Below are 25124 nucleotides of genomic sequence, written 5' to 3' on the forward strand. Positions count from 1 at the left end.
AGTAATGGATAGATTGGGCTTTTGATTTGGATTTTAATTAAGCAATATCACATTTGCAGAAGTTGGGCTTAAACTGTTGGCTCAAAACAAGCCCAAGTTCCTTTGTCCTGTCATCACGTGATGACTTGCATGTTTCTGGGGTTCCTACCTTTCTTTGTGTTACACATGCAAACCTTCTTCTGTTCTTCAAGTCAAGAATCGAGGGAGGAATGTTAGATTTTTGATTTTTCCAATACATTAACTGAGACAGATCTCCAGATCGTATACGTCTCTCTATTTTGACTAACTTAAGATTATATGTTGACCGTTTAAAAGATGAGCGCAATTTAAGTGTTTTTCAAAGCTAGCACTTATATTCACAATTAACAAATAAAAATACATCCGTGGAACTATCTTCAATGGCTTACTCTATTTTTTACTTTAAAATAGAGCAATTCTATAATAGAATTTGAGTTTGCTCCAATGGTACTTTATTTTAGAGTAGAAAATAGAGTGATGAATAAAAAACAAATTATTTTATATTTGGAGTAAACCTATTTTTTACTCTATTATAGAGTGAAAAATAGAGTACCATTAGAACATTCTTTACTTTAAACTTTATTTTATAGTGAAAAATAGAGTGAGATTGGAGATGCTTTTAAGTTCCTCTCGTGACAGAATGAGAAAACTTGAACATTGTTTTGGGTATCATCGATATATGTGCAGCGACCTATAATTAGGTTTGGTCGACGGCTTTTTTCTTATAAATCAGGTTTTATATAGTTCTCTCTTAAAAGCTTCTAGGCATGAATTATCTATAGGTTAATTGAGGAGCATGGCTGGCCTGGGAACAAGTTCTGGGGATTGACTTTGCAATGGCACAATAGTCGATGCGAGAAGAGATTCCTCAACGAGGCTACAAAGTAATATAGTGGTCCTATTCTTTGCTTTTGCACCTCTTTTTTCTTCTTTTCCATACATTTTTCTCACAATTTATTCTTTCTTTTTTTTCTGCATTTTTTGTGACCTCGCATTTACATCACCTAAGCAAATATATTATGAACTGTAAGGTAAAAATACTTCTTTTTTTTTTTGTAAACTGAAGGTAAAAATACTTTTGAAACAAACTTTTCTTAATAGTTTATATACTCCAAACTATATTGTGTCTGATTTTAAATCCCTTTCTATAGTAATTATTCATAAACTCAAATAACATGTATTACCAGCAAAACTATTATAGTTTTTCTTTTTCCCAAAAAAGAACAATAGGCATGCATAACTACAAAAGCTTGTATTTTTGGATGAAGAATTCAACGCTAAGTTTGACAAATGTGACTTGATGCCAAAAAAAGAATTTTACTTGTCTGGTGGAGCTTAATACCTATACAAGAGAAAAAACAAGCAAAAGAAAAAGTGGAAACTTTTAAATTTGTTATTCGAAAGATAAAACTGTTTAGAACAATACGAAAAGAAAAAGGAAAAGTAAAAGAAGACAACCCACACGAATAGCCACTTTTGATAGAAGGTATTAGATGAGATAAGACAAGTGAAGAGGGGGCAGCTCCCAAGTCATAATAAGTCCTAACTAACTTTCTCTTTTGCTTTTCTGTTGGGTCTTTAAACCAGCCTTGGCCGTGGGGGTGTCTACTGCCTGTCTCCGTGCGCTAATTCTTCTATGTTTTTTTTTTTACTTTGATTTAATGATAATTAAAAAAATTAAATACCATGTTCCATTTCATTACCATCTGAATGCTGAGATATATAGAGGCACAACAGAGCCAATTTGTGAACTAGGAATTGTGCAACTATGTTTGGAAACAATAGGTCACAAAGCTCTTGTCAAATCATTATAGCAGGTTAGTTAGCAGCACTCTTCAAGCTAAATTATAAAGAAGTTCGTCGGCGGTAAGATTTTGTTTTGTAAATTTTATTTTATTTTATTTTATTTCATTGTTATTTAAAGAAGGCCTCCACTACTAGATAACTCATACGTGCTATTATTTCTTATTTTAATGCCCCACTCCACAATACTTTTTTTTACAAAATTGTTAAGTTTTTCTTATCATTAACATACATACACACATGACACATTACTATATTCAAAATAAAATTATAACAGGACAATATGACTAATCTATATTATAATAGTTGAGTTTTTTCTCACTCCTCATCGCGGCACGTCAGTATTTTGTGGATCTCAATTTAAAAAAAAATGAAAAAGTGTCAAACCCATAGTTTGAACCTAGGTTATTGAGATATAAATACCAACATTTATACCACTAATCTAAATGATACTTTGTATACTGATGGTCGAACCTAATATATATTTATGAAGGTCGGAAGCCCTTCTTCTTTGGCTTCCTCTGAGGGTCGGGCCTACAAGTGTATTATGAATTTCATTTTTAAATGAGATTCATCACGTTATATGAAAAAAGCTCAAGTTTGCAACAATTATAGTTTTCTCATATTGTAAATTGTTGTCATTTAGCATGAGTTTGGGTTCTTTTCATCATTGTCTCAAACAAGTATGAGTTACAGAGTTGCGCCATGTGTCTGTTCGTAATCTATTTTTTCACCGGTGAATTCTTCATGTCTCCATTTTAGATCTATTGATCATAAATGTTCCTGATTTCTCCACAAAACTCATTGATTCCTCTTAGCTTTAACCATCTTCTAAAAAATGTTTCTCTCTGCCTCTCCAGTTCCTCAACCAGCGTCCCGGCGTCCGTAACTCAACCTTCGAGTTTTTTTCGTCTTGGTCATAGTAGTCAGAGCATTGCCTATGACTTCCTCCACTTCTGGGATTCCCTGAATTTCAAGAAAGATATGGAGTTTGTGGGAATCACGGTTCTCTTCCTTGATGAAAAGGTAAGTTATCTTCGATCTATCAAACTCATTTAATATAATTGTTTTAATTGATTTCCTGATACTTTGTTGAAAAATATTATACAAGTGAATATTATAATTTTTCAGGCTACACTCATCCGGTGGACGAGTCGTTATATGTCCCCTGGACAAAACCGTTATGTCCAAAGTTCTGACCTCACCAAAGAAACAACTCGAGTCGTTATTCGTTTCTTCAATGATCCGTAAGAAACAATCAACACATAATTTTCTTTATATTACTGTATATATTGTGCTAACATCAATAATCAAAAATATTTTCTACCCAAGATTTGTGGTCGTCTATTTATCTCTCTTACTTATCAATCTAAATTTACACAAATATTTATTTTACGGCTTAAAAGAAACCAAAATAACTCAAACAATCAAAACACCAAAAACTAGAATCCCAAAAAAGACGAATTATTAATGGTCACCTCTCTTTTTGTCTAATCTTACAAATAAATTTCAAAACAAATATACCAAACCAATCAACTCAACTAAAACTCAACGACACATACATTGAGTCAGCTAAAGAAATACAAACTACACGTCCAGCTATTTAACAATTTACAAACTTACTTTCACAGATGCTTACGAAGAAAACGAAGACGACAACCAAGATCAATGAAATTACCCATAAATACAACTAACAATGATTTTTTTTTACATATTACCCATAAAATAAAAGAGAAACAAACACAGTCACACCATGAGATACAAGAGACAATCCCAACATACACAAAAACAGCAACAATATCTCCACCTGCTCACTCTTTTTTTCTTATAAAAATAGCTTACATGCACAATGTCAACAGACCAATGCTATTGTCTTCTTATGAGAAATGTATATATTCGTTTAAAATTCATTAAGGCTCAAATACTAATTGTCACTCATTGTATAGTTATTTCTACAAGTCTTCATGTATTTGTTTTAAAGATCCGGTAAAAGGAATAAGTTTAAAAATATAAAAAAACATATAATCGACATAATAAGAATAAAAAAATTATTATTTATACACACAACTTACACAACTAAACTGGAGAAAAAATATCCAGAAACAAAAGGTACTCTCAACAACCTTAATATAATTTATGTAATCTCAACAGTACAAGTAACAAATTAAAAAGACAAACAAACAATAAGTCTTAATGACACAACAAGCAACACCACATACTATTGATGTTAGGAGTTTTCAAGGCTCCTAATCAAATGTTGTAGTATAAATGATTGCCGAACCAGTTCTGAGAGATATCAAAGCACCGAGAATGCAAGTAATCACTTAATCTAAGTGCAACCAATGATTTAGATGGGTTTTTAAACTATGACTAATTATAAGAAATAACTAAATGATACTTTCTTAACTATTGGAAAAGAGAACTCATGGATATAGGGATTAGACCTCGGGTGATCAAGTTTCGAACTAAAGATGGCAAACGATCAATCAATCTATTAACCTTAAGCTTGGACACAATCCTAGACAAACTCTATGTCTAGATGAATGTTCATTTACTAACACAATTCAAACATCAAATGTCTTTGGCTGAATAATATGAAAGCAATCATAACTAGCAAGTCCAATGGCTATCTTAGCACCTCTAACAACAAATGTCTTTGGCAAAGTATGCTAAAAGCTAAGAAGAGTTGTCTCGGGCATTTCCTCGAACACCTTTCGGGTGGGAAATGCCTAAGGATCAACTACTGAGTGGCCAACTCAGAAGATGCATTATGTTCACTCTACTAGCAAGGAAATATGAATGATCTACACTAAAACATCCTAGTTCTAACCTAATCACCCTTAATCTCTCTAACCCATGAATTCAAAAGGTGATTACTCACTAATCTCCATGATTCCTCTTAAACCCATGTTGGATTTTAGATTAATCATGTAGAGAAACACAGAAAATAGATAAGAACACAGAATTTCAATAGTAAACTGATCAATTGATTCAAAGAGATGACTTTCCAAAGGTTTTTGGTGGTTTTTTCTAAGAACAAAGATGATCCTCCTCTCGGTGGCTCTTAGAGTATTAAAACATAGGTTTAGAAAATAAAAATGTGCATAATGAAATGACCAAAAGGCCCTTGAGGAATCACAAGTTCGAGCAAAAATAAAACGCGCAGCGACCTCAGCCCGTCGCTCCGATAAGTCGCTCCAGGCTTCGGGAGCGACCTCGCTGTGTCGCTGCGAGAGGTCGCTCCGGGCTCGTTCTCGCATCTCCGAGTGATGAAAACGCGAGCGACTTCTCCCTGTCGCTCTGGTAAGGTCGCTCTGATAGGGAGATCAGAGCGACTTGGTGGTGTCGCTCCGGACTGGTCGCTCCCATGCCTTGCTCGCCCAATGACCACTTTAAACACTTCTTTTGAGCTCCAAATGCACCCAAATGCCTCCAAGAACTCCATGTGGTACTCCAATACCTGATAAATATTCATGTATGCAAAATGCAACCTAAACATGGCTAAATCCTAATCTATATGATCAAAATGCACATGGGTGAATGGATAAAACAATAGAATTATGCAAGATATCAACTCCCCCAAACTTGTTCTTTACTTGTCCACAAGTGAACTTTCTAGAACTCATAGGGAGAGAGGTTGAAGGTGGGAGCTCATAGCCAAAAGAAACACAACTAGCAAACACAATTAGCACACTCTCTTATTACACTCTAGCTTCTCTAGGCCTATCTCAACTCCTTTTGTCCCTACACTCATCATCAAGCATCCACACATTCAAATCAACCAACTCTCACATTCATTAAGCATAAGATATCAAGTGAATTCTTGCAAATGGTCAATTGGTCCGAATCATTTGGTTGAGTAAAGGGAAGGCTTTTAGTCTAGTGAGTCAAAAGGTTCAAAATCCATGATCTTTTTAAAAGTGGTTTACTCTCAAAACAAGTAGCCTTGACATTGCACATAATATATCTAAGAAAGGGACCAACTCATGCATACAATGCTCAATCTCCATTGTTCTACTCTTTTCCCAAACATATAAGTTACACATTCACTCCCCAATGTCAAACCCAACTCACACCTCTCACCAAAAGAATTCTAAAAAGTTCAGCTCTTTTCCTTGAAATCTATATGGGATTGTTCACAACCTCAAAACGTCTCTTAGCTCCTAACAATTTTGCTAGCCCCCTTTTTCTTTCTTTTTTCGTTTTTTTTTTTTTTTTTTTTTTTTCTTCTTTTTTTTTTAGGTTGGGGGCCAAGACTTTTCAAAACTTGAGCTAGAGGTTCTCTACTTATCCCAATAAAACAATTCACTTAAACCCAAAGAGTCTATTCTTTTCATTTTTTTATTTCTCCCAAATCATGATCACAACACTCACCCCCACCTAAATCTAGACAATAGAGTGTCCAATCTAGCAAGAATGAAGATCAAGCATTGTCGTTCCCGATACTCTCAACATTATGCACATGTAAGACTTTCCGAAAAAGGCCTCACTCATCAAACAATGAAAGCTTAAAAGGAAGGAAAGGTTTTGGGAGTGGTCTACCACTAGAGTTTGTCAAAAAAAGATTGGCATAAAAGATGTGACAACTCAAGTGTGTATAGCCATGACTCAGTACACAAGAGATCCTAAGCAAGAAGCATTAAGTTCATTCAGTTCAGATAAGATTGTAATTGGCTTCAAAGACTGAGTTTCAGCAATCAACAAGTTTCAAGAAGAGTTTTCAAGGCTCGAAACATACAAGTCTTTTCGAGAGGTGCATAGCTACTCAGGTGCAACGTAGTGTTCTTTACAAGGCATTTAAAATCATTGCTCCCAATGCAAGTGAATGCAACCTATATGCTCTAGACTCTCCTAGAAATGCAAATGATGCAAACTAAATGATTTTCTTTTTTGTTTTTGTAGATAAGTATGAAATGCATGACTCCATGAAACAACATCAAAGCAAACATGATCAAATGCTTGGTACCTCCCCCAAACTTGAGTGACACAGTCTTTGTGTTGTCAAGTAAAGAGAGAGATACCGAAAAGAGAACTAATATGCAAGAATGAAATGGTATATACAAGGGAAAGAAAGGAGTACCTCCTATGGATAGTAGGTGGGGGAAGATGCCCCAGCAGCGTCGTCGTCAGGTGGGAAGGTGGTGTAGTAACCACCGGATGCCGGACCGGAGCCTCCATACCATGGCTAGCTCTCAACCTCTTCAATCTCGTCCTCACTGTCAGAAGAATCGAGGGATGGGGATTTGTTACCGGAAGTGGAGGGTTGAGTGGGTGGGTTCCTCCACTTACGCTGAAGCTGTGCAGCAGTGAGAGGGAAGCCAAGAGCATCAGGTGGAGGTGGAGGCTGGGGGTTTGAGGTGTTCGCGAAAGCGAAATCGGCTGAGCTGCATCCAACTATTCCTCCCCTAGTTAAGACATCAACTACTTTCTTCATGAACTTGGCTGAAGTCTTTGCCTGCTTCTTTACGGTCTTGCTGAGCGCCTTGCACTTATCCTTCAGCTTTTCTATCGTTTTGTCCTGAGCTTTGTTCCACCTCTGGAGGCGACCAATGTGGTCATGAGCATCACAGAGAGCTCCAGGGGGAAGGACTCCGTCATGGGGTTTGAAGTAGTAGCGCGGAGGTCCATAGATGTGCTCAGATGTGTCTGCAACAGGCGAGTCAGGTTGTGTAGCGCGGTTGCTCCTTCTTCTTGATGGAGCTGCTTGAATTGGATCGAGAGGCCCGTGTTCTCCAAGAAAACACTCCTGGGGAATGTTGAAGCTGATAGCTCCAGGTATCTCTAAACTCGTCAGGTTCCGGTTTGGAAGAACTACCTCGACTGGCTTGTCCTGCAAGTAGTAGTGGTAGACGTAGTCCTTTCCATACATCCCACTGAAATAGGTGGCAATCCTCAGGTAGGTGCCATCAATGAACCTAGGCCCCACTGCGTCCTTCCCCAAGGGAACATTCAGAAATTGGAGCAGTGGTGTGATCATTCCGCCTATACCCATCTTTGGGCGCGAATCAGTGGTGTACCACGCCCAGTCTCTGTAGTGTTGGAGACGGCCCACAAAGAAACTGACCATCCCAAAAGTAGCATAGATGTCAGTGCTGGGAAGGGGTAACACTCCAGGTTGAGCGTAGGGACGGATAGCCGGACAGAGCAGTCGCATGTCTTCCTCAGTAACCGTACCAGCTTGCTTCGGTGGGTAGAAAGCATAGACTAGCATCCTGTGGAGGTAGCGTACAGACGGGTGTCGGATGTGTGAGTTCTTGTCAGCCCCGGTAGAGTGTTTGTTTCCAGTGATCAGCTTCCAAAGCTCCGTGGGGAGGTTCTCACACTTGGGTAGGGAGTGGTCTTCTAGATCTTGGAACCCCATGACCTTTCCAATGTCCTTGAAGTTCATGTTGTAATCTCGTCCATTGACTTTGAACCTGATTTTTCCCCATCCTTGCCTCACATGCGGAGTGTCGTAGTAAGTGACCACAAGAGAAGATAAGAACTGGCAAGTGACATCCTTGTGGAAAGGATAAGCCATGGTGAGGAGTTTTGGCATCTTCAAATGTCCCAGCATCGCTTCAATATCAGACTCAAGACCCAACTCTTTCAGCAAATCAATGTCGGCGAACCTGGTTGGAGCCCAAGTGACCCCATTCTTCAAATGATCATATAGCTCCTCCACAGATGGAGTTTTCGCCCTGTCTCGATCAACAGCAACCCTTTTGCCTTTTGACATCTTGGCTTTCTTCGTAGGTGCCTGCTCATCTCCACTCTCAGTTTCACTTTCCTCATGGGTGGGAACTGCTACACTTTTCCCTGCCCTCTTCTCGTGTTTTTTTTTTATTTCCTTGCAGGCAACGTCTGCTGTCGAACAGTCCTCTGTGTCCCTGAGCCAGTTGGCTCGCTGGCTAAAGCTTTTCCTCTTAGTGCAAACTCTTGACTTTCAGCTTCTTGCCTCTCAGCTTCCAACCTTCCCTTTGTCTTCTTAACCATTTTCACCTGAAAAATTACAAACTTGAAAAGGGATAAGTAGATGGAAGTAAAGAAAAGCAAGACTTTACAAGTGAAAATTTGCAAAAGTGAACTTAACAAATGAATTGTCAGTTTAAACTCAAGTTCAACACAATGCAACAATTCTCATTCTTGTAACATCTTAACGCATCTAGTTCACCCACAAACACACCCAATTAAGGTCAAATTCGAAAACCCCCAAATCCATGAACCCTAATTTTGCCAAAGTGCAAATTAAACTCAATTTCACCATTAATTCAACAACCCAACTTGATAGATAAGCTTTCCCTAGTCTATTTCACCACAATCTAGCAAGAAAATGACCAAATTTCGACTTTCAAATTCTAGGGTTCATGGACCTACGAATTTGAATTTAAAAACTCAATACTTTGCTCTGGATGAAAGGAAATGGTGAATGGGTGGTGAGGAATAGACTACAGGGGCGAAAGCTTGGATTTAGAAACAAGAACTAGTTGATTTGGGTGAGAATTGAGAAGGTTTTGGGATTTTTGGTGTGGGTGAGTTTGAGAGAGTTTGTGAGATTGTGAGAGGAGGGGAGAGTGATAGAGATGGAGTCGCGGGGGTTGGGGTAGGTTTAGGGTCGTCCGGTTCGGTCTAGGGTGGTTAGGGTCGATTTACTTGAATTAAACCGGGGTTTAGAGTTAGGAAACTTACCTGGACCGGTTCGGGAGCGACGTGAGGGTGTCGCTAGGAGAGGTCGCTCCCGAGTCGTTTTCTCGCGTCGTGATTCGACGAAACCGCGAGCGACCTTGGAGTGTCGCTCTAGAAACCTCGCTCTGAGCTGGAGCGACTTCAAGGTGTCGCTCTAGGACGTCGCTCCAGGTCAGTTTTTTAGCTCCGTTTCGTCGAAAACGCGAGCGACTCCGAGGTGTCGCTCCTATAACGTCGCTCCCAGCTGGAGCGACTTCATGTACTCGCTCCGAGAGGTCGCTCCGAGGGTGTTTTTGGAGCACAAAACGTCGCTAACGCGAGCGACCTCGATTGGTCGCTGCGGCTACGTCGCTCCCAGCTGGAGTGACCTTTCAACCTCGCTCCGAGACCTCGCTCCCACGCACGATTTTCGCTCAAACCTGCACACGACTTCTCTCTACCTTCTTTTTTTTTTTTTTAATGCAATAAGACGAAAATGAAAATACCGATGCAATATATACAAGGATACGCATGGGACTTCCTCCCAAGTGAGCTTGTTTTAAGTCCCGAGCTTGACTTTGCCTCTTTTTGGATTAGGCCGGGGTAGGATCAGACAGTGGAGTTGAAACCCCATCTTCCTCTGGTGCAGTAGCCATGTAGAGCTTAACCCTTTGTCCATTGACTGTGAAGTCTCTTCCATCAGTGCTCCACAAAACTATTGCTCCATATGGCCTAACCTCCTTGACTTTGAAAGGACCGGACCATCTTGATTTAAGCTTTCCTGGAAACAACTTCAGCCTAGAGTTGTAGAGGAGAACTTGATCTCCTTCTTTGAACTCTCTCTTCAGAATATTCTTGTCATGGAAAGCTTTAGTCTTCTCCTTGTAGATTCTTGAGTTCTCAAAAGCATCCATTCTTATCTCATCAAGCTCATGTAGCTGAAAAAGCCTTTTCTCCTTGGCACTCTTGATGTCAAAGTTCAGCAACTTTATTGCCCATAGTGCCTTGTACTCAAGTTCCACTGACAAATGGCAAGCTTTTCCATACACTAGGTTGAAAGGTGTGGTGCCCAATGGTGTCTTGTACGCTGTCCTATAAGCCCAAAGTGCATCGTCAAGCTTATTGGACCAATCCTTCCTTGTAATCCCCACAATCTTCTCCAGAATAAATTTGATCTCCCTGTTAGAAATCTCAACTTGGCCACTTGTTTGGGGATGATAAGGAGTTGCCACCTTGTGCTTCACACCATTCTTCTTGAGAAGTCCCTCAAGCAGTTTGTTAATGAAGTGGGAACCTCCATCACTGATCACAACCCTTGGGACTCCAAACCTTGGAAAAATGACGCTCTTGAACAACTTGGTTACAACTCTAGCATCATTGGTGGGGCTTGCAATAGCTTCCACCCATTTGGAGACATAATCAACAGCCACAAGGATGTATTTGTTGCCAAAAGATGATGGAAATGGTCCCATGAAATCAATACCCCACAGGTCAAATACTTCCACTTCAAGGATTGGATTTTGAGGCATCTCATTCCTCTTGGTGATGTTTCCTCTTCTTTGGCAAGAATCACACTTCGAAACAAAGTCTTGTGTATCCTTGAACATATGTGGCCACCAGAATCCAGCTTGTAATACTTTTGCAACTGTTTTGAAGGTGGCAAAGTGGCCTCCATAGGATGATCCATGACACTGTGTAAGGATCCCATCAATCTCCTCATTTGCAACCACTCTCCTATAAAGCTGATCCTTGCAGAGAATATAGAGGTAGGGCTCATCCCAGTAGTATCTTTTCACATCCTTGTAGAACTTCTTCTTGGCATAGCCCACAATATTTAAGGGTTCCCTTCATGTGGCTAGGTAATTCACCAAATCAGCATACCAAAGTTCTTTCTCCTCTGTTACTTTGACTTCTTCCAGTTTTCTACCAGTCTCGCAAACTGCTATCACAGCTTCAATAGCCATGATCTGCTCCTCAGGAAGTCCCTCGTCAATAGGGATACCAGACTCTACCCTCAATCTGGACAAATGATCAGCTACTCCATTCTTAACTCCTGGTTTGTCCTTGATCTCCATATCAAACTCTTGGAGCAAAAGGATCCACCTCAAAAGCATGGGTTTTGCATCCTTCTTGGCCAAAAGGTGTCTCAAGGCAGCATGATCTGTGTAGACAATGACTTTAGACCCAACCAAGTAGCTCCTGAACTTCTCAAAGGCAAAAACAATTGCCAGCATCTCCTTCTCTGTTGTGGCATACCTCATCTGAGCATCATTGAGGGTTTGGCTGGCATAGTAGATCACATGGGTTTTGCCATCTTTCTTCTGCCCCAAAACAGCTCCCATAGCATAGTCACTAGCGTCACACATGATCTCAAAGGGGAGATCCCAATCAGGTGGCTGGACAATTGGAGCACTGATGAGTTCTCCTTTCAGCTTCTTAAATGCTTGTAGACATTCCACATCAAAACTGAAGGTGGCTTCCTTACACAGCAGCCTGGTCATAGGTCTAGTGATCATGGAGAAATCCTTGATGAACCTCCTGTAGAAACCAGCATGACCAAGGAAACTCATGATGTCTTTCACTGTCTTTGGTGGGGGCAAACCAACCATAACATCGATTTTGGCTTTATCCACCTCAATCCCCCTCTCTGAAATCTTGTGTCCCAGCACAATCCCTTCCTTGACCATGAAGTGACACTTCTCCCAATTCAGCACAAGGTTGGTGTCTTCACATCTCTGTAGGATCCTGCACAAGTTTGACAAACAAGCAGAAAACGAAGATCCGTAGACAGAGAAATCATCCATAAATACCTCCACAACATCCTCAATCAGATCAGAGAAAATTGACATCATGCACCTTTGAAAGGTGGCTGGAGCATTACATAGAACAAATGGCATCCTTCGATAAGCAAAGGTACCATAGGGACATGTGAATGTCGTTTTCTCTTGATCATTGGGATGTATGGGGATTTGGAAAAATCCTGAGTACCCATCAAGAAAGAAATAGAATGGGTGATTTGCAAGCCTCTCAAGCATCTGATCAATAAATGGTAATGGGAAATGATCTTTTCTAGATGCTGAGTTTAGTTTTCGGTAATCAATGCACATTCTATGACCTGTGATGGTTCTTGTTGGTATCAATTAATCTTTGTCATTTTTAATCACAGTGATACCACCTTTCTTTGGTACAACATGCACAGGTGATACCCATTTAGAATCTGAGATAGGGTAAATAACTCCAGCATCTAAGAGTTTAAGAATCTCTTTCTTTACAACATCCTTCAGGTTAGGATTTAACCTTCTTTGATGCTCGATAGAAGTCATTGATTCATCCTCAAGATGTATCCTATGCATGCACAAAGAGGGTGGTATCCCCTTGATGTCATCTAGTGAGTAACCTATTGCCTTTCTAAATCTTTTAAGCGTTTTCAAAAGTTCAGATAGCTCAGTTTCAGTAAGTTCACTACTCACGATGACAGGATAAGTTTCATTAGGACCAAGGAATGCATACCTTACACCATGGGGAAGGGGTTTAAGCTCCACTTTAGGTGCCTTAAGCTCACTCCAGTCATCTTGCTGGGTGTCCTCTTGTTGAGTGACTGAAACTTCTTGGTGAACCATCTGGGGAAGCTCCTCGTACTGATCCTTACTGACAAACCCCTGGTGTGAATCCAGCATCATCCCATAGGCAGTACTCTCCAGGTTCTCAATCACCTCAGCCCCTTTCTCTACTGTCAAAGCATGCTGTAAAGGGTCCTCTAGTGACAACTCTTCAAGGAGTTCATCAGCAAGGGCGTCAATCTCTTCAATGTAGAACACCTGTCTTGAACTGTTGGCCTCCTCATTACCTCCTTGATGTCGAAATGGAGAACGTGCCCTTTACCCAGATGGAGATCAATCTTGCCTTCTTTCACATTAACAATGGCTCCTGCTGTGGCTAAGAAAGGCCTTCCAAGGATTAAAGGGTCTTGAGCTTCTTTCCCCATTTCAAGCACCACAAAGTCTGTAGGGATCTCATAATTTCCAACCATCACTGGGAGGTCCTCTAAGATACCCACAGGGTACTTCACTGAACGATCAGCCAATACTAGAGAAAGTCTACACTTCTTGTACTGAGTGAAGCCGAGCTTCTTTGCAACAGATAGGGGCATCAAGCTGACACTAGCTCCCAAATCGCAGAGACATGTATCAAATACCATAGGCCCAAGAGCACAAGGTAATGTGAAGCATCCTGGATCTTCTAGCTTCTTTGGAATTACCAGCCTCTGAATGATAGCACTGCACTCATGAGTGAGAATCACCATGCCCTCCATCTCTTTCTTCTTTGCAGCTACAGCGTCTTTCAGGAACTTGCTGTACTGAGGAATCAGCATGAAAGCATCAATAATGGGCATTGTGACCTGGACTTCACTCATTTGCTTGTCAAACAGAGCTTTGTACTTCTCTAGCAGCTGCCTCTTGAATCGACCTGGGAATGGAAGCTTGGGTTCATAGGCAGGAGGAACAAAAGAACTTTCACTTGCAGGAGTGACAACTTCACCATCCTTAACTGTTTTCTTCCCTTCTCCAACCTTTCCTTTTCCTTTGGCTTCCACTATCTTTTCCAAGATCTCGTCATTGATCTTCTCATCAACAATCACCACTTCATCATCTATGGTGATGGCAACCCCCTCACTTTGTTTCTCAGCATCCTTGGTGAGAGCTCTCTGAGGTAACTCCTTACCACTCCTGAGAGTGATAGCTTTCATGGTTTCCTTGGGGTTTTGCTCAGATTTTCCAGGTAGAGAACCTTGTTAGCGATTTTGTTGAGTGTTCATGGCAGCAAACTGGTTCTCCAAAGCTCTGAACTTGTTGTTGAGCTCATTGTAGCTCCCATCAATCTTTGAGTGAAGATTCTTCAACTCATAGCCAACATGCTTCTCACTTCTTGTTTGAGACTCCAGGATTTGTTTCAGTAGAGCATCAGTGCTGCTGACTTGAGGAGTGGAGGTAGAGGGATTAGATTGTTGTTGGGAAGAATGGTTGCCCTTGTTGTTGAAACCAGGAGGAGGGTATTGCTGAGGTTGATAGCTGCCTTGCTGATTGTTTCGAGGCTGGTAACCACTCTGTTGGTTGTTGGAATAGGATTTCTGTTGGTAGTTGTTTTACTGAAAGTTGGGCTCTTTCTTGTACCAGCTACCATTGTTGTTGATGAAATACAGCTCTTCCTGACCTTCCAAACCCTCAACTTCATGGACAACAACTGGTGTCTCTTGGCTTGGGTTGCCAACAAAGTGCAGCTGCTCTTGGGTAGCTTTATCAGCAATGAGGATGTCTATCTTATCCTGTAGAGCTTTCAACTCCTTCCTCGTCTGCTTATCATCAGTTCTACTGCCTCTGTCGTGGTCTCCACTGTAGACTGCATCACTCTTAACCATGTTGTCAACCAGCTCCTCTGCATCCTCCTCAGTTCTCCCCATGAAGAACCCATTACTAGCTGTATCCAGTCTGGTCTTGTACTTAGGAAGAGCACCACGGTAGAATGTGCTCAGCAAGCTTTCCTTAGAGAAGCCATGGTGTGGGCATTGAGCTTGGTAGCCCTTGAATCTCTCCCAGGCTTCACTGAAACCTTCCAAGCCCTTCTGTTGAAAGCTGGAAATCTCGTTTCTCAGCTTAGCAGTTCTTGAAGTAGAGAAGAACTTCTCCAAGAATGCTTTCTTGCAGTCATCCCAAGTGGTGATGGAGTCGCTGGGTAGAGACTTCTCCCACTGACGTGCCTTATCCCCCAAAGAGAAAGGGAATAGCCTGAGCTTTAAGGCATCTTCGGACACACCATTGGTTTTTGAAAACCCACAGTAGCTGTCGAACCTGTCCAAGTGATCGAATGGATCCTCTAGAGCCAAGCCATGATACTTGTTGTTCTCGATCACGTTGAGGAGTCCTGACTTGATCTCAAAGTTGTTGGCTGCCACAGCGGGTGCTCGGATTCCCAATCTATGACCATGAATGTTTGGACGGTCGTAAGTGCCAATGGGTCGAGCTGCTCGCTGTTGGTTAGGTGGACCATTGTTGTTAGCGCCATTGACGCCTGCATCATGCTGATGAACGTCTCCCATGTCAGTGTTCAGTCTCTGCAATTGAGCCTGATGTTCTTCTTCTCTTCTCTTTCTAGCACACTCTCTCTCTAAAGCTTTGATGTCTGCTGCTCTTGGAACTAGGTTTGATGGACCCCTGCTCCGCACGTTCATACACCTGTAGATTAAAGGGAGGTGAAGAAGAGTCAGTAACAAAAGAAAATAAAAATGACTTAGTCTCAAGCAATTGACTAAATCTCAATGTTTAAATCTACTTAGAATTTGGCAACGGCGCCAATTTGATGTTAGGAGTTTTCAAGGCTCCTAATCAAATGTTGTAGTATAAATGATTGTCGAACCAGTTCTGAGAGATATCAAAGCACCGAGAATGCAAGTAATCACTTAATCTAAGTGCAACCAATGATTTAGATGGGTTTTTAAACTATGACTAATTAAAAGAAATAACTAAATGATACTTTCTTAACTATTGGAAAAGAGAACTCATGGATATAGGGATTAGACCTCGGGTGATCAAGTTTCGAACTAAAGATGGCAAACGATCAATCAATCTATTAACCTTAAGCTTGGACACAATCCTAAACAAACTCTATGTCTAGATGAATGTTCATTTACTAACACAATTCAAACATCAAATGTCTTTGGCTAAATAATATGAAAGCAATCATAACTAGCAAGTCCAATGGCTATCTTAGCACCTCTAACAACAAATGTCTTTGGCAAAGTATGCTAAAAGCTAAGAAGAGTTGTCTCGGGCATTTCCTCGAACACCTTTCGGGTGGGAAATGCCTAAGGATCAACTACTGAGTGGCCAACTCAGAAGATGCATTATGTTCACTCTACTAGCAAGGAAATATGAATGATCTACACTAAAGCATCCTAGTTCTAACCTAATCACCCTTAATCTCCCTAACCCATGAATTCAAAAGGTGATTACTCACTAATCTCCATGATTCCTCTTAAACCCATGTTGGATTTTAGATTAATCATGTAGAGAAACACAGAAAATAGATAAGAACACAGAATTTCAATAGTAAACTGATCAATTGATTCAAAGAGATGACTTTCCAAAGGTTTTTGGTGGTTTTTTCTAAGAACAAAGATGATCCTCCTCTTGGTGGCTCTTAGAGTATTAAAACATAGGTTTAGAAAATAAAAATGTGCATAATGAAATGACCAAAAGGCCCTTGAGGAATCACAAGTTCGAGCAAAAATAAAACGCGCAGCGACCTCAGCCCGTCGCTCCGATAAGTCGCTCCAGGCTTCGGGAGCGACCTCGCTGTGTCGCTGCGAGAGGTCGCTCCGGGCTCGTTCTCGCATCTCCGAGTGATGAAAACGCGAGCGACTTCTCCCTGTCGCTCTGGTAAGGTCGCTCTGATAGGGAGATCAGAGCGACTTGGTGGTGTCGCTCCGGACTGGTCGCTCCCATGCCTTGCTCGCCCAATGACCACTTTAAACACTTCTTTTGAGCTCCAAATGCACCCAAATGCCTCCAAGAACTCCATGTGGTACTCCAATACCTGATAAAGACTCATGTATGCAAAATGCAACCTAAACATGGCTAAATCCTAATCTATATGATCAAAATGCACATGGGTGAATGGATAAAACAATAGAATTATGCAAGATATCAACTATACCAATCACATTACTAACACAGTTTAGTCCTTCATGAGTGGAGAACAGTGAATACACAGTTCATTATCTCAACTCTAACCCTATAACAATAAAAAAACTTGAAAAACAATGATCAACTTAAAACGCAAAATTCACAACTACAATAACTCTAACAAATATTGAGATAAAACAAGAATTCCGTCCACAACTCTGCGCTTGCGCAGAGGCAATGCCCCTAGTACATATTAATAACTTTACAAGCTAGTCTATAAATTATATGGTTTTTATAACTATAATTTTTCTATTGACTATTATGATAAGTTTATTTTTTTAACTAAAATTGTTTTCTTTAAGATATAGAGCTACTTAATTTTCATTACTTTTTATTAAAATACTTTTTCTGAATGTGTATACATACACATCCATTAAATTTCATTCAAACAATAATATTCTTTAAAATAAATTCTGCCAAAATAAATAAGAAAAACTCATAAAAGAGAGAAATTATTTATTTATTATTTTATAACTTTGTTTTGGGAAGTGAACACTTCAACAAGAAGCTACAACACAACCTTTCACTTTTTCTATATCTCTCTCCATACAGTTGTATTTTTGTGGATTGTCAACGCTCTCTGAAAGAGGAGCCAAAGAAGCTTCTTTCTCTCCCATCTTTAAAAAACAAACATTTTTCACCATTATATACTCACTTTTCTACTCTCTGCTTCACTTCACCACTCTCCTCCACTTCAAGAATTGTCTCTCTCTACTTCACACTCTGTTTCTTGCTCTCCCCAAGATAACATGGGATTCTCAGCTGGTAAAAGAAAATCACGAGATGAAGCAGTCACCTTATCTGACCTCAACGACGACGTTTTGGAGAGAGTCCTCTCACACCTACCAACCTCCTCTTACTTCCGCATGACCTCCGTCTGCAAGAGATGGAAGTCCACCCAAACCTCAACAACCTTCAAGCTCGCTTGCTCTCGAGTCCCTTCTCGAGACCCTTGGTTCTTCATGATCGCTAAAGACTCCACCTCTTCCTCTTCTTCTTTCGTTTACGACTCCACAGAAAACAGCTGGAAAAACCTCAACCGCTCGCTCCTCCTCCGCCACCGCCGTGACTTCACCCCCGTAGCTTCCTCCGGCGGCTTGCTCTGCTTCCGCTCCTCTGTCTCCGGTGACTTCCTCCTCCGTAACCCCCTCACTGGTTCCTCCATTGACCTTCCTTGGCAAGATGATAACAAACCTCTCCAAGCTGTAGCCATGACCACCAGCTACAAGCTTGTTACAATCTCCGGCGAAGTCCCAAACCTCTGTTTCCGTTTCTACGAGTCAAGTTCTTGTTCATGGAGCAAAGAGTTTGAGTTAGTTATAAAGAACAATACAAAGGACGCACTACAAGAAAACATCGGGATACTGAGGGAAAAAATCGTCGGTATGTCGTCGGAATAACGTTATTCCGAGGACATACCGACGAAAAAAGTCCTCGGAAATAACTCCTCGGAAATTCATAATTCCTCGGAATTCCGTCGGAATTTTCCGACGGAATTCCGAGGAAACAAAATTCCGAGGAAACTCCGAGGACACAATGTTCGTCGGAAGGTTCCTCGGAAAATACCGAAGGAATTCCGATGGTCCAATCCTCGGAAGTTTCGACGAAATATTTCTCGGAATATTTATCGGAAAATTCCGAGGGAAGAAAGTTCCTCGGAAAATTCCGAGGAACATTTGTTCCTCGGAAAATTCCGAGGAACATTTGTTCCTCAGACATTTCCGAGGAACTTTCTTCCCTCGGAATTTTCCGAGGGAATTGAGTTTCTCGGAAAATTCCGAGGAATCCTTTCCCTCAGACAATTCCGAGGAACTTAATGTTCGTCGGAATTTACCGAGGGATAAAAGTTCCTCGGAATTATCCGAGGACCTCCATTCCCTCGGAATTTTGAAAAAAATTATTTTTTTAAAAAATTTATTTTTTTTAAAAATTATTTTTTTTTGGAAAAAAATTAAAATTTTTAAAATTTAAAATTAAAATTGAATAAAACATAAAATAAAACATAGTAGATAATATTCAAATTTAAATAAAACATTCAGAGTTTTTGGAAAAAAAAAAACTACGGGTCTTGAATGTTCGGGAACGTCTCGTTCGGGTACATCCTCTTCATCATGTCCATCATCTGCTCGTTCAGCCTCTTCTGGGTCTCATAGCCCGCCTGTTGAGCTGCCATCTGAGCCTCCAACGCAGATATCCGATCATCCTTGTCCTTCAGCTGAGCCGTAAGAACTTCTGGATCAACATACGCATGTGGTGCAGAAGAAGGAGCAGCCGACCGGGAGCGACGACCCAAACCGACCAAACGTCCCTTTTTCTTTGGAACCGACTGAAATATAAATAAAACGAAGTTAAGATAATTTAAATTGATGATAAAATAAAAATCAAGAAATAATTAAATTGAACTTTTAAAAAAAAAAACTTACCGATTCAACGATTTCGTTGATTCGAACCCGAGACAAGTTGGTCGAGGCCGTCGAATCGTCATCATCGGTTTGAAGCTGAGACACTTCGTCATACACCTGAGTCTGGACCAGGTCGACCACGTCCCTCACAAGACCATCATCAATCTGGCCGGTCTTCTTGTTGGTATACGCCCTTTTCATAAGGGCGAGATCATCAACTGGGTGGCCTTCATTTTCTTCCGCCTTGAAAAAAAATAAATTAGACAAACATTAGAGATTTGAAAATGCAAAAAAAATAAAATTCTGAAACTTAAATAATTGAAGAAAAAGCGGTTGAGCTTACCATGCGATCCGCCAGAGTGGCAATAGATTGAGCACCCAAGTTATGCTTGTAGATGCCCTTTCCTTTACGGTCGCTCCTGCGGTTGTTGGAGTTGGTGGAAGAAGTTTCTTTCGTCTCTTCTTTATCCCAATGCGCACACAACTCCTTCCAGACCGTGCCGTTCATCGACTTTGGGACCTTTTAATTTAAAAAAAAAAAGTTTAATAATTTTAAAAATAGTTTAATAAATTAAAAATTGTTAATAAATTAAAAACTACCTTGTTTACTTCCCACTTCTTCTTCCACTCGTACATCTGCTTCCCATAGTTGTCCATAACTTTATGGACAAAATGGTGATAGATAGAGAGCGTATCATCGGCATTCCAGTTGAATTCTTGCTGAAATAGTTTAAAAATAGTTTTTAAGCACAAAAATATAATAGTTTAAAAATTACAAAAATCGTCGTTTTAATAAATAAAAAATAGTTTAATAATTAAAAAAATAATTTAATAATTACAAAAATAAGTTTTAATAATATTTAAAATGTCTAATAAATATATAAATTAGTTTAATAATTACAAAAATAAGTTTTAATAATATTTAAAATGTCTAATAAATATAGAAAATAGTTTAATAATTACAAAAAATAGTTTTAATAATATAAAAAATATAATTTAAAAATTAGAATACTTACCGCAAACTGCTGAAACCACAGATGCTGCTTCTCGACAGGGAAGTGAGTGAAAGTCGGATGTCCGCTGTCGAGGGCCGAGTACATCATACGGTTGATCCATGCGCTGATCCCAGTTACGCAAATTAGATGCGTAACCGTCTGGAAATTCCACATCGTTTGAAATCCAATCAAAGAACGCATCCTTTCCCGCTGCATCAAGTCGGTATATGGGAAAAGGAGCCCTACCACTCTCATCAACATGAAGTTCTGAACGAGCACATATATCGACTAAATCCAGTCTTGACTTCAAATTATCCTTTGTTTTACCTTGAACATTAAGGATCGTGTTCATCAGGTTGTCAAAAAAGTTCTTCTCGATATGCATGACATCTAAATTATGCCTTAGTAGATGATCCTCCCAGTATGGCAGATCCCAAAAAATACTTTTTTTGTGCCAGTTATGTAGGTTTCCAACACCATCTACCGGAAAATGCTCATGTCCACCGACGTCTGGCGTTCTTTCTGCACCAAAATCTCTAAGTTGTGTCTTCAAATCTTTCCCACGAATTTCCGGAGGTGGACTGTCAAACACCCTCTTGTTCTTCGTAAACAAATTCCTACTTCTACGATATGGATGATCTGGTGGTAGAAATCTCCTGTGACAGTCAAACCAACACGTTTTCCTTCCGTGTTTTAGTTGGAAAGCATCAGTGTTATCTTGACAATATGGACATGATAGCCTTCCATGCGTTGTCCATCCAGATAACATACCATATGCTGGAAAATCACTTATTGTCCACATTAGTACTGCCCGCATTTGAAAGTTTTCTTTATACGAAACATCGTATGTTTCAGCACCTTGAGTCCATAGTTGTTGCAACTCATATATTAGTGGCTGAAGAAACACATCAAGTGATCTCTTAGGATGCTCTGGTCCGGGAACGAGAATCGAGAGGAACAAAAACTCTCGTCGCAAGCACAAGTTTGGGGGTAGGTTGTATGGTGTAAGAATGACTGGCCATAGAGAATACTGTCTTCCACTCTTGCCAAACGGGCTGAAACCATCAGTACATAATCCAAGGTAGACATTTCTTCTCTCATACGCAAAGTCGGGATACTTTGATTGGAAATGCTTCCACGCTTTTGCATCTGAAGGATGTCTGATCTCACCATCTGTTGAGTGCTCCGCATGCCATCTCATTGGTTGCGCTGTGCGTTCAGACAGATACAGCCTCTGCAACCTTTCCGTCAAAGGCAAATACCACATCCTTTTATATGGTACTGGAATTCTTCCACTCGTATCTTTATAACGAGGCTTCCCACAAAATTTGCATGAAACCCGCTGTTCATCCGCCCTCCAATAAATCATGCAGTTGTCTCTGCATACATCTATTACCTGATACGATAAACCAAGACCAGCTACGAGTTTCTGAACCTCGTAGTATGAGCCAGGAGCTACATTATCTTCAGGTAGAATACCTTTTACATAATCAGCAATCGCATCCACACAGTCTTCAGCCAAATTATAATCCGTCTTAATGCCCATCAATCTTGTAGCAGATGATAAAGCTGAATGACCATCTCTGCAACCTTCGTACAATGGTTGCTTTCCAGCATCCAACATATCATAAAATCTCCTAGCTTCGGCATTGGGTAAATCTTCCCCTCTAAAATGATCATTTACCATCTGCTCAGTACCTACACCGTAATCTACATCCGTTCTAATTGGATCTTCTAATCTAACCGGTGGCTGAGGTTCGCTAGTACTACCAAGTTCATAATCAGTTTCTCCATGATGATACCAAATTTTGTAACTTCGTGTAAACCCACTCAAATATAAATGAGTCCAAACATCCCATTCTTTAATAACTTTTTTATTTTTACAATTAGAGCAAGGACATCTTAACATACCTGTTTTTGCTTCCGGTTGTCGGTGAACTAACCCCATGAATTCGGTTATACCTTGTTGGTATTCTTCCGTAAGCAATCTCGTGTTCGGATCCAAATGAGGTCGATCGATCCAAGAACGAAAATAATTGGAAGAAGACATGTTTTTTATGAATCAAATTCGTGTGTAAAGAAAGTGAGAGGGAGGATGAAGATATGGTGTGAATGAAGAGGAAGAGGGGTGCTTGTATTTATAGGTGAAATCCTGCCGACGGTCCGAGGAAATTCCGACGGAATTCCGATGCAAACGGCTAGTTCGTCGGAATTTCCTCGGAATTTTTAAAATCCCCCAACGGCTCTCCAACGGCTCTCTAACGTCTATAATATTTCCTCGGAATTCATCGGTTTTTTCCGAGGAATACTAGTTTCCTCGGTATTCCGTCGGAATATTCCGACGAAATGTGTTTTCCTCGGAATTCCGTCGGAATATTCCGACGGAATTCCGAGGAAGCAAAATTTTGTATTTCCTCGGAATTGCCTCGGAAATGCCTCGGTATATTCCGAGGAATTCATTTTCCGTCGGATCGTCCGTCAGAATACCGCTGTTTTCTTGTAGTGACGGTGATGATACAGAAACAGTTTACTTTCTTAGCAAGTCAGGAAACGTCGTCGTAGCGAGTAACACTCTCCTTAGAACCCCTTCGAAGCAGTACTCTTCCGTTATAACCGTTAAAGACAATGTAGAAACCGTCTACTTTCTCACCTCTCACGGAACCATCATAGCGTGTGACCTCGCCAAAAGAAGCTTCACACACCTCCCAAAGCTTCTTCCTCCGTTTCTTGAGTATTCAATCGACTTGGTGGAATGTAACGGAACCATGTTTGTGGTCCTTCTCTCTGAGTTTTACGAAAGCGCCAGCTTGAGGATCTGGAAGCTGGAGGACATGAACTGGGTTCATGTCGGGATGTTGCCTCCTGCTATGTCTCATGAGTTGTACGGCAGAAAGGGGGACATAAACTGCGTTGGAGGAGCTGGTGGGAACAAGATACTTGTGTGCTTTAATGCGGATCTTCCTGAGGTGTGTTGTAGATACTTTGTGTATGATTTAGTTGGAGAAGAGTGGAGTGAGTTGCCAAGATGCTTTAAGGATGGAGAAGCGGTGGAGTTTGTTTCTGCACTTTCTTTCCAGCCTAGGATTGAAGCAACAGTTTGATGTTTTGCTTTTTTTTTTTTTCTTTATGGATTAGGTTTCAGTGATTGTTTTGTTTGTGTATTCTTTTGAGTATAATGCAGTGTAACTTGATTTATATTATCTGTTGACAATCATTGAGTTTGAATATACCCAGTCTTCTGATGTCTCTAATCACATCTTTTACTTGCATGGTTGTTGGCATTTAAAGCTGAAGGATGCAAACTTGCAAGTCAAGAAACTCATAGGGGGAAACTAGAATGATGTGTGTTTATATTATCTGGTTCTTGACGTTTAGCAACCGGTTATTGCATAATGATGTGTGTTTTTCGGTTTAGTACTGTTAACCAAATTACTGATGAATTGTTGGCAAAAAAAAAGGAGAGTAGAAAGAAATGATTTGAATATCAATAGCACCAATAATTCAGCAGATAACCCTACAATGACTAAAGAACTATATCAATCAAGTAGGTGAAGAAGTTAAGAAGCATCCAGATATTTTCTTACATTATTATCTAACTGTTTTTAAAAATAAAACACAAATTTTTTTTTTAGTTTTGACATTATATGTATTTTACTATTTTGAGATAGTTTTAGTTTTTTCATGGAATTAGAAGTACATTTAAGAAAAAAATCCCCCTATACATTAAAAGAGAAGTCACTTTAGTGATTTCTGCTGAGGTGGCACTCATATAAAGCTTCTCAGGAAAAACGTTATAATTCTATTGGCTGGATTTTTTGAATTTTTCTTTTTCATTTATTTTAATCAATCACTTACGTAGACAAGCCCAAAACTATTGTCGATTTCGTTAAGCCCATATATAGATAGGGGATAATAATTATCGATTTAATTTAGCCTTGGATACACGTTCGTGTTCGGGTCGGGTATTTCAGATTTTCAGGTATTTCAGAACCCGTTCGGGTATTTCTGTACTTCGGGTCGGGTTCGGGTATTTTTAGTTCGGATTCGGTTATTTCGGATCTGGTTCGGATATTTAGATTTTGAAAAAAAAAATTTAAAATTTTCATTTCTCAAGTTTCTTATATTTAAAAATATAACTTTCAGTTAACTAATTTTTTATTTTTAATAGATTGAATAGTTAATAGATTTGGACATAACATTTTAAAACTAAAAAGACATTAATTTAGTTTTTTTTTTTTAATTTCAGATGTAACTTTTTGTTAATTTTTTAAATAAAAAACTTGACATGCATTTTAAGTGAGTAGCAAATCATTTTTTTCGTAATTGTATGTATATCATATGAACTTAAAGTATGTGTAGTATCAATATAAATATTTTATATAAAATGAGAGATGTAAACTAAAAATATAAGGTTAATTATACATACGTTCGGTTATCTTCGGATATCCATTTGGGTTTGGGTATTATCCGTTCGGCTTCGGGTATCCAATCTCTCCTTGTTCAATACCCGTTCGGGTATTTTG

General features: G+C 39.9%; 1 protein-coding gene, 1 long non-coding RNA gene and 1 other non-coding gene across 4 annotated transcripts; all 3 read left to right on the plus strand.

Moving 5' to 3' along the window:
* The first annotated feature begins 2712 nt into the window (after positions 1 to 2712).
* Positions 2713 to 3506, plus strand: LOC117132794. Its single transcript, XR_004456387.1, has 2 exons — positions 2713 to 2847; positions 2953 to 3506. It is a non-coding gene; the product is annotated as an uncharacterized LOC117132794 (long non-coding RNA).
* Positions 3507 to 15011: 11505 nt separating this feature from the next.
* LOC117133124 lies at positions 15012 to 15118 on the plus strand. Its single transcript, XR_004456965.1, has one exon. It is a non-coding gene; the product is annotated as a small nucleolar RNA R71 (small nucleolar RNA).
* A 1305-nt stretch (positions 15119 to 16423) lies between these two features.
* On the plus strand, positions 16424 to 24689 carry LOC103862286 (F-box only protein 13). 2 transcript variants are annotated; one of them, XM_018657132.2, is made up of 2 exons: positions 16424 to 18545; positions 23110 to 24689. In XM_018657132.2, exons 1-2 carry the CDS (start codon positions 17954 to 17956, stop codon positions 23700 to 23702), a joined length of 1185 nt encoding a protein of 394 aa, XP_018512648.1. In that variant the 5' UTR covers positions 16424 to 17953; the 3' UTR covers positions 23703 to 24689. The 2 variants fall into 2 exon arrangements, with proteins under 2 accessions (XP_018512648.1, XP_018512647.1); XM_018657131.2 differs by having other exon boundaries at positions 16424 to 18541; positions 23106 to 24689.
* Positions 24690 to 25124: the final 435 nt, after the last annotated feature.

Source organism: Brassica rapa, chromosome A03 (assembly GCF_000309985.2).
Source record: "Brassica rapa cultivar Chiifu-401-42 chromosome A03, CAAS_Brap_v3.01, whole genome shotgun sequence".
NCBI lineage: Eukaryota > Viridiplantae > Streptophyta > Magnoliopsida > Brassicales > Brassicaceae > Brassica > Brassica rapa.

Bases quoted from the DNA above. Each gene is read 5' to 3' on its own strand.
- LOC103862286 (XM_018657132.2), top strand. From the start codon at position 17,954: ATGGGATTCTCAGCTGGTAAAAGAAAATCACGAGATGAAGCAGTCACC. The intron at 18,546-23,109 runs CACTACAAGAAA...CTTGTAGTGACG, and splicing joins AAAGAACAATACAAAGGACG to GTGATGATACAGAAACAGTT.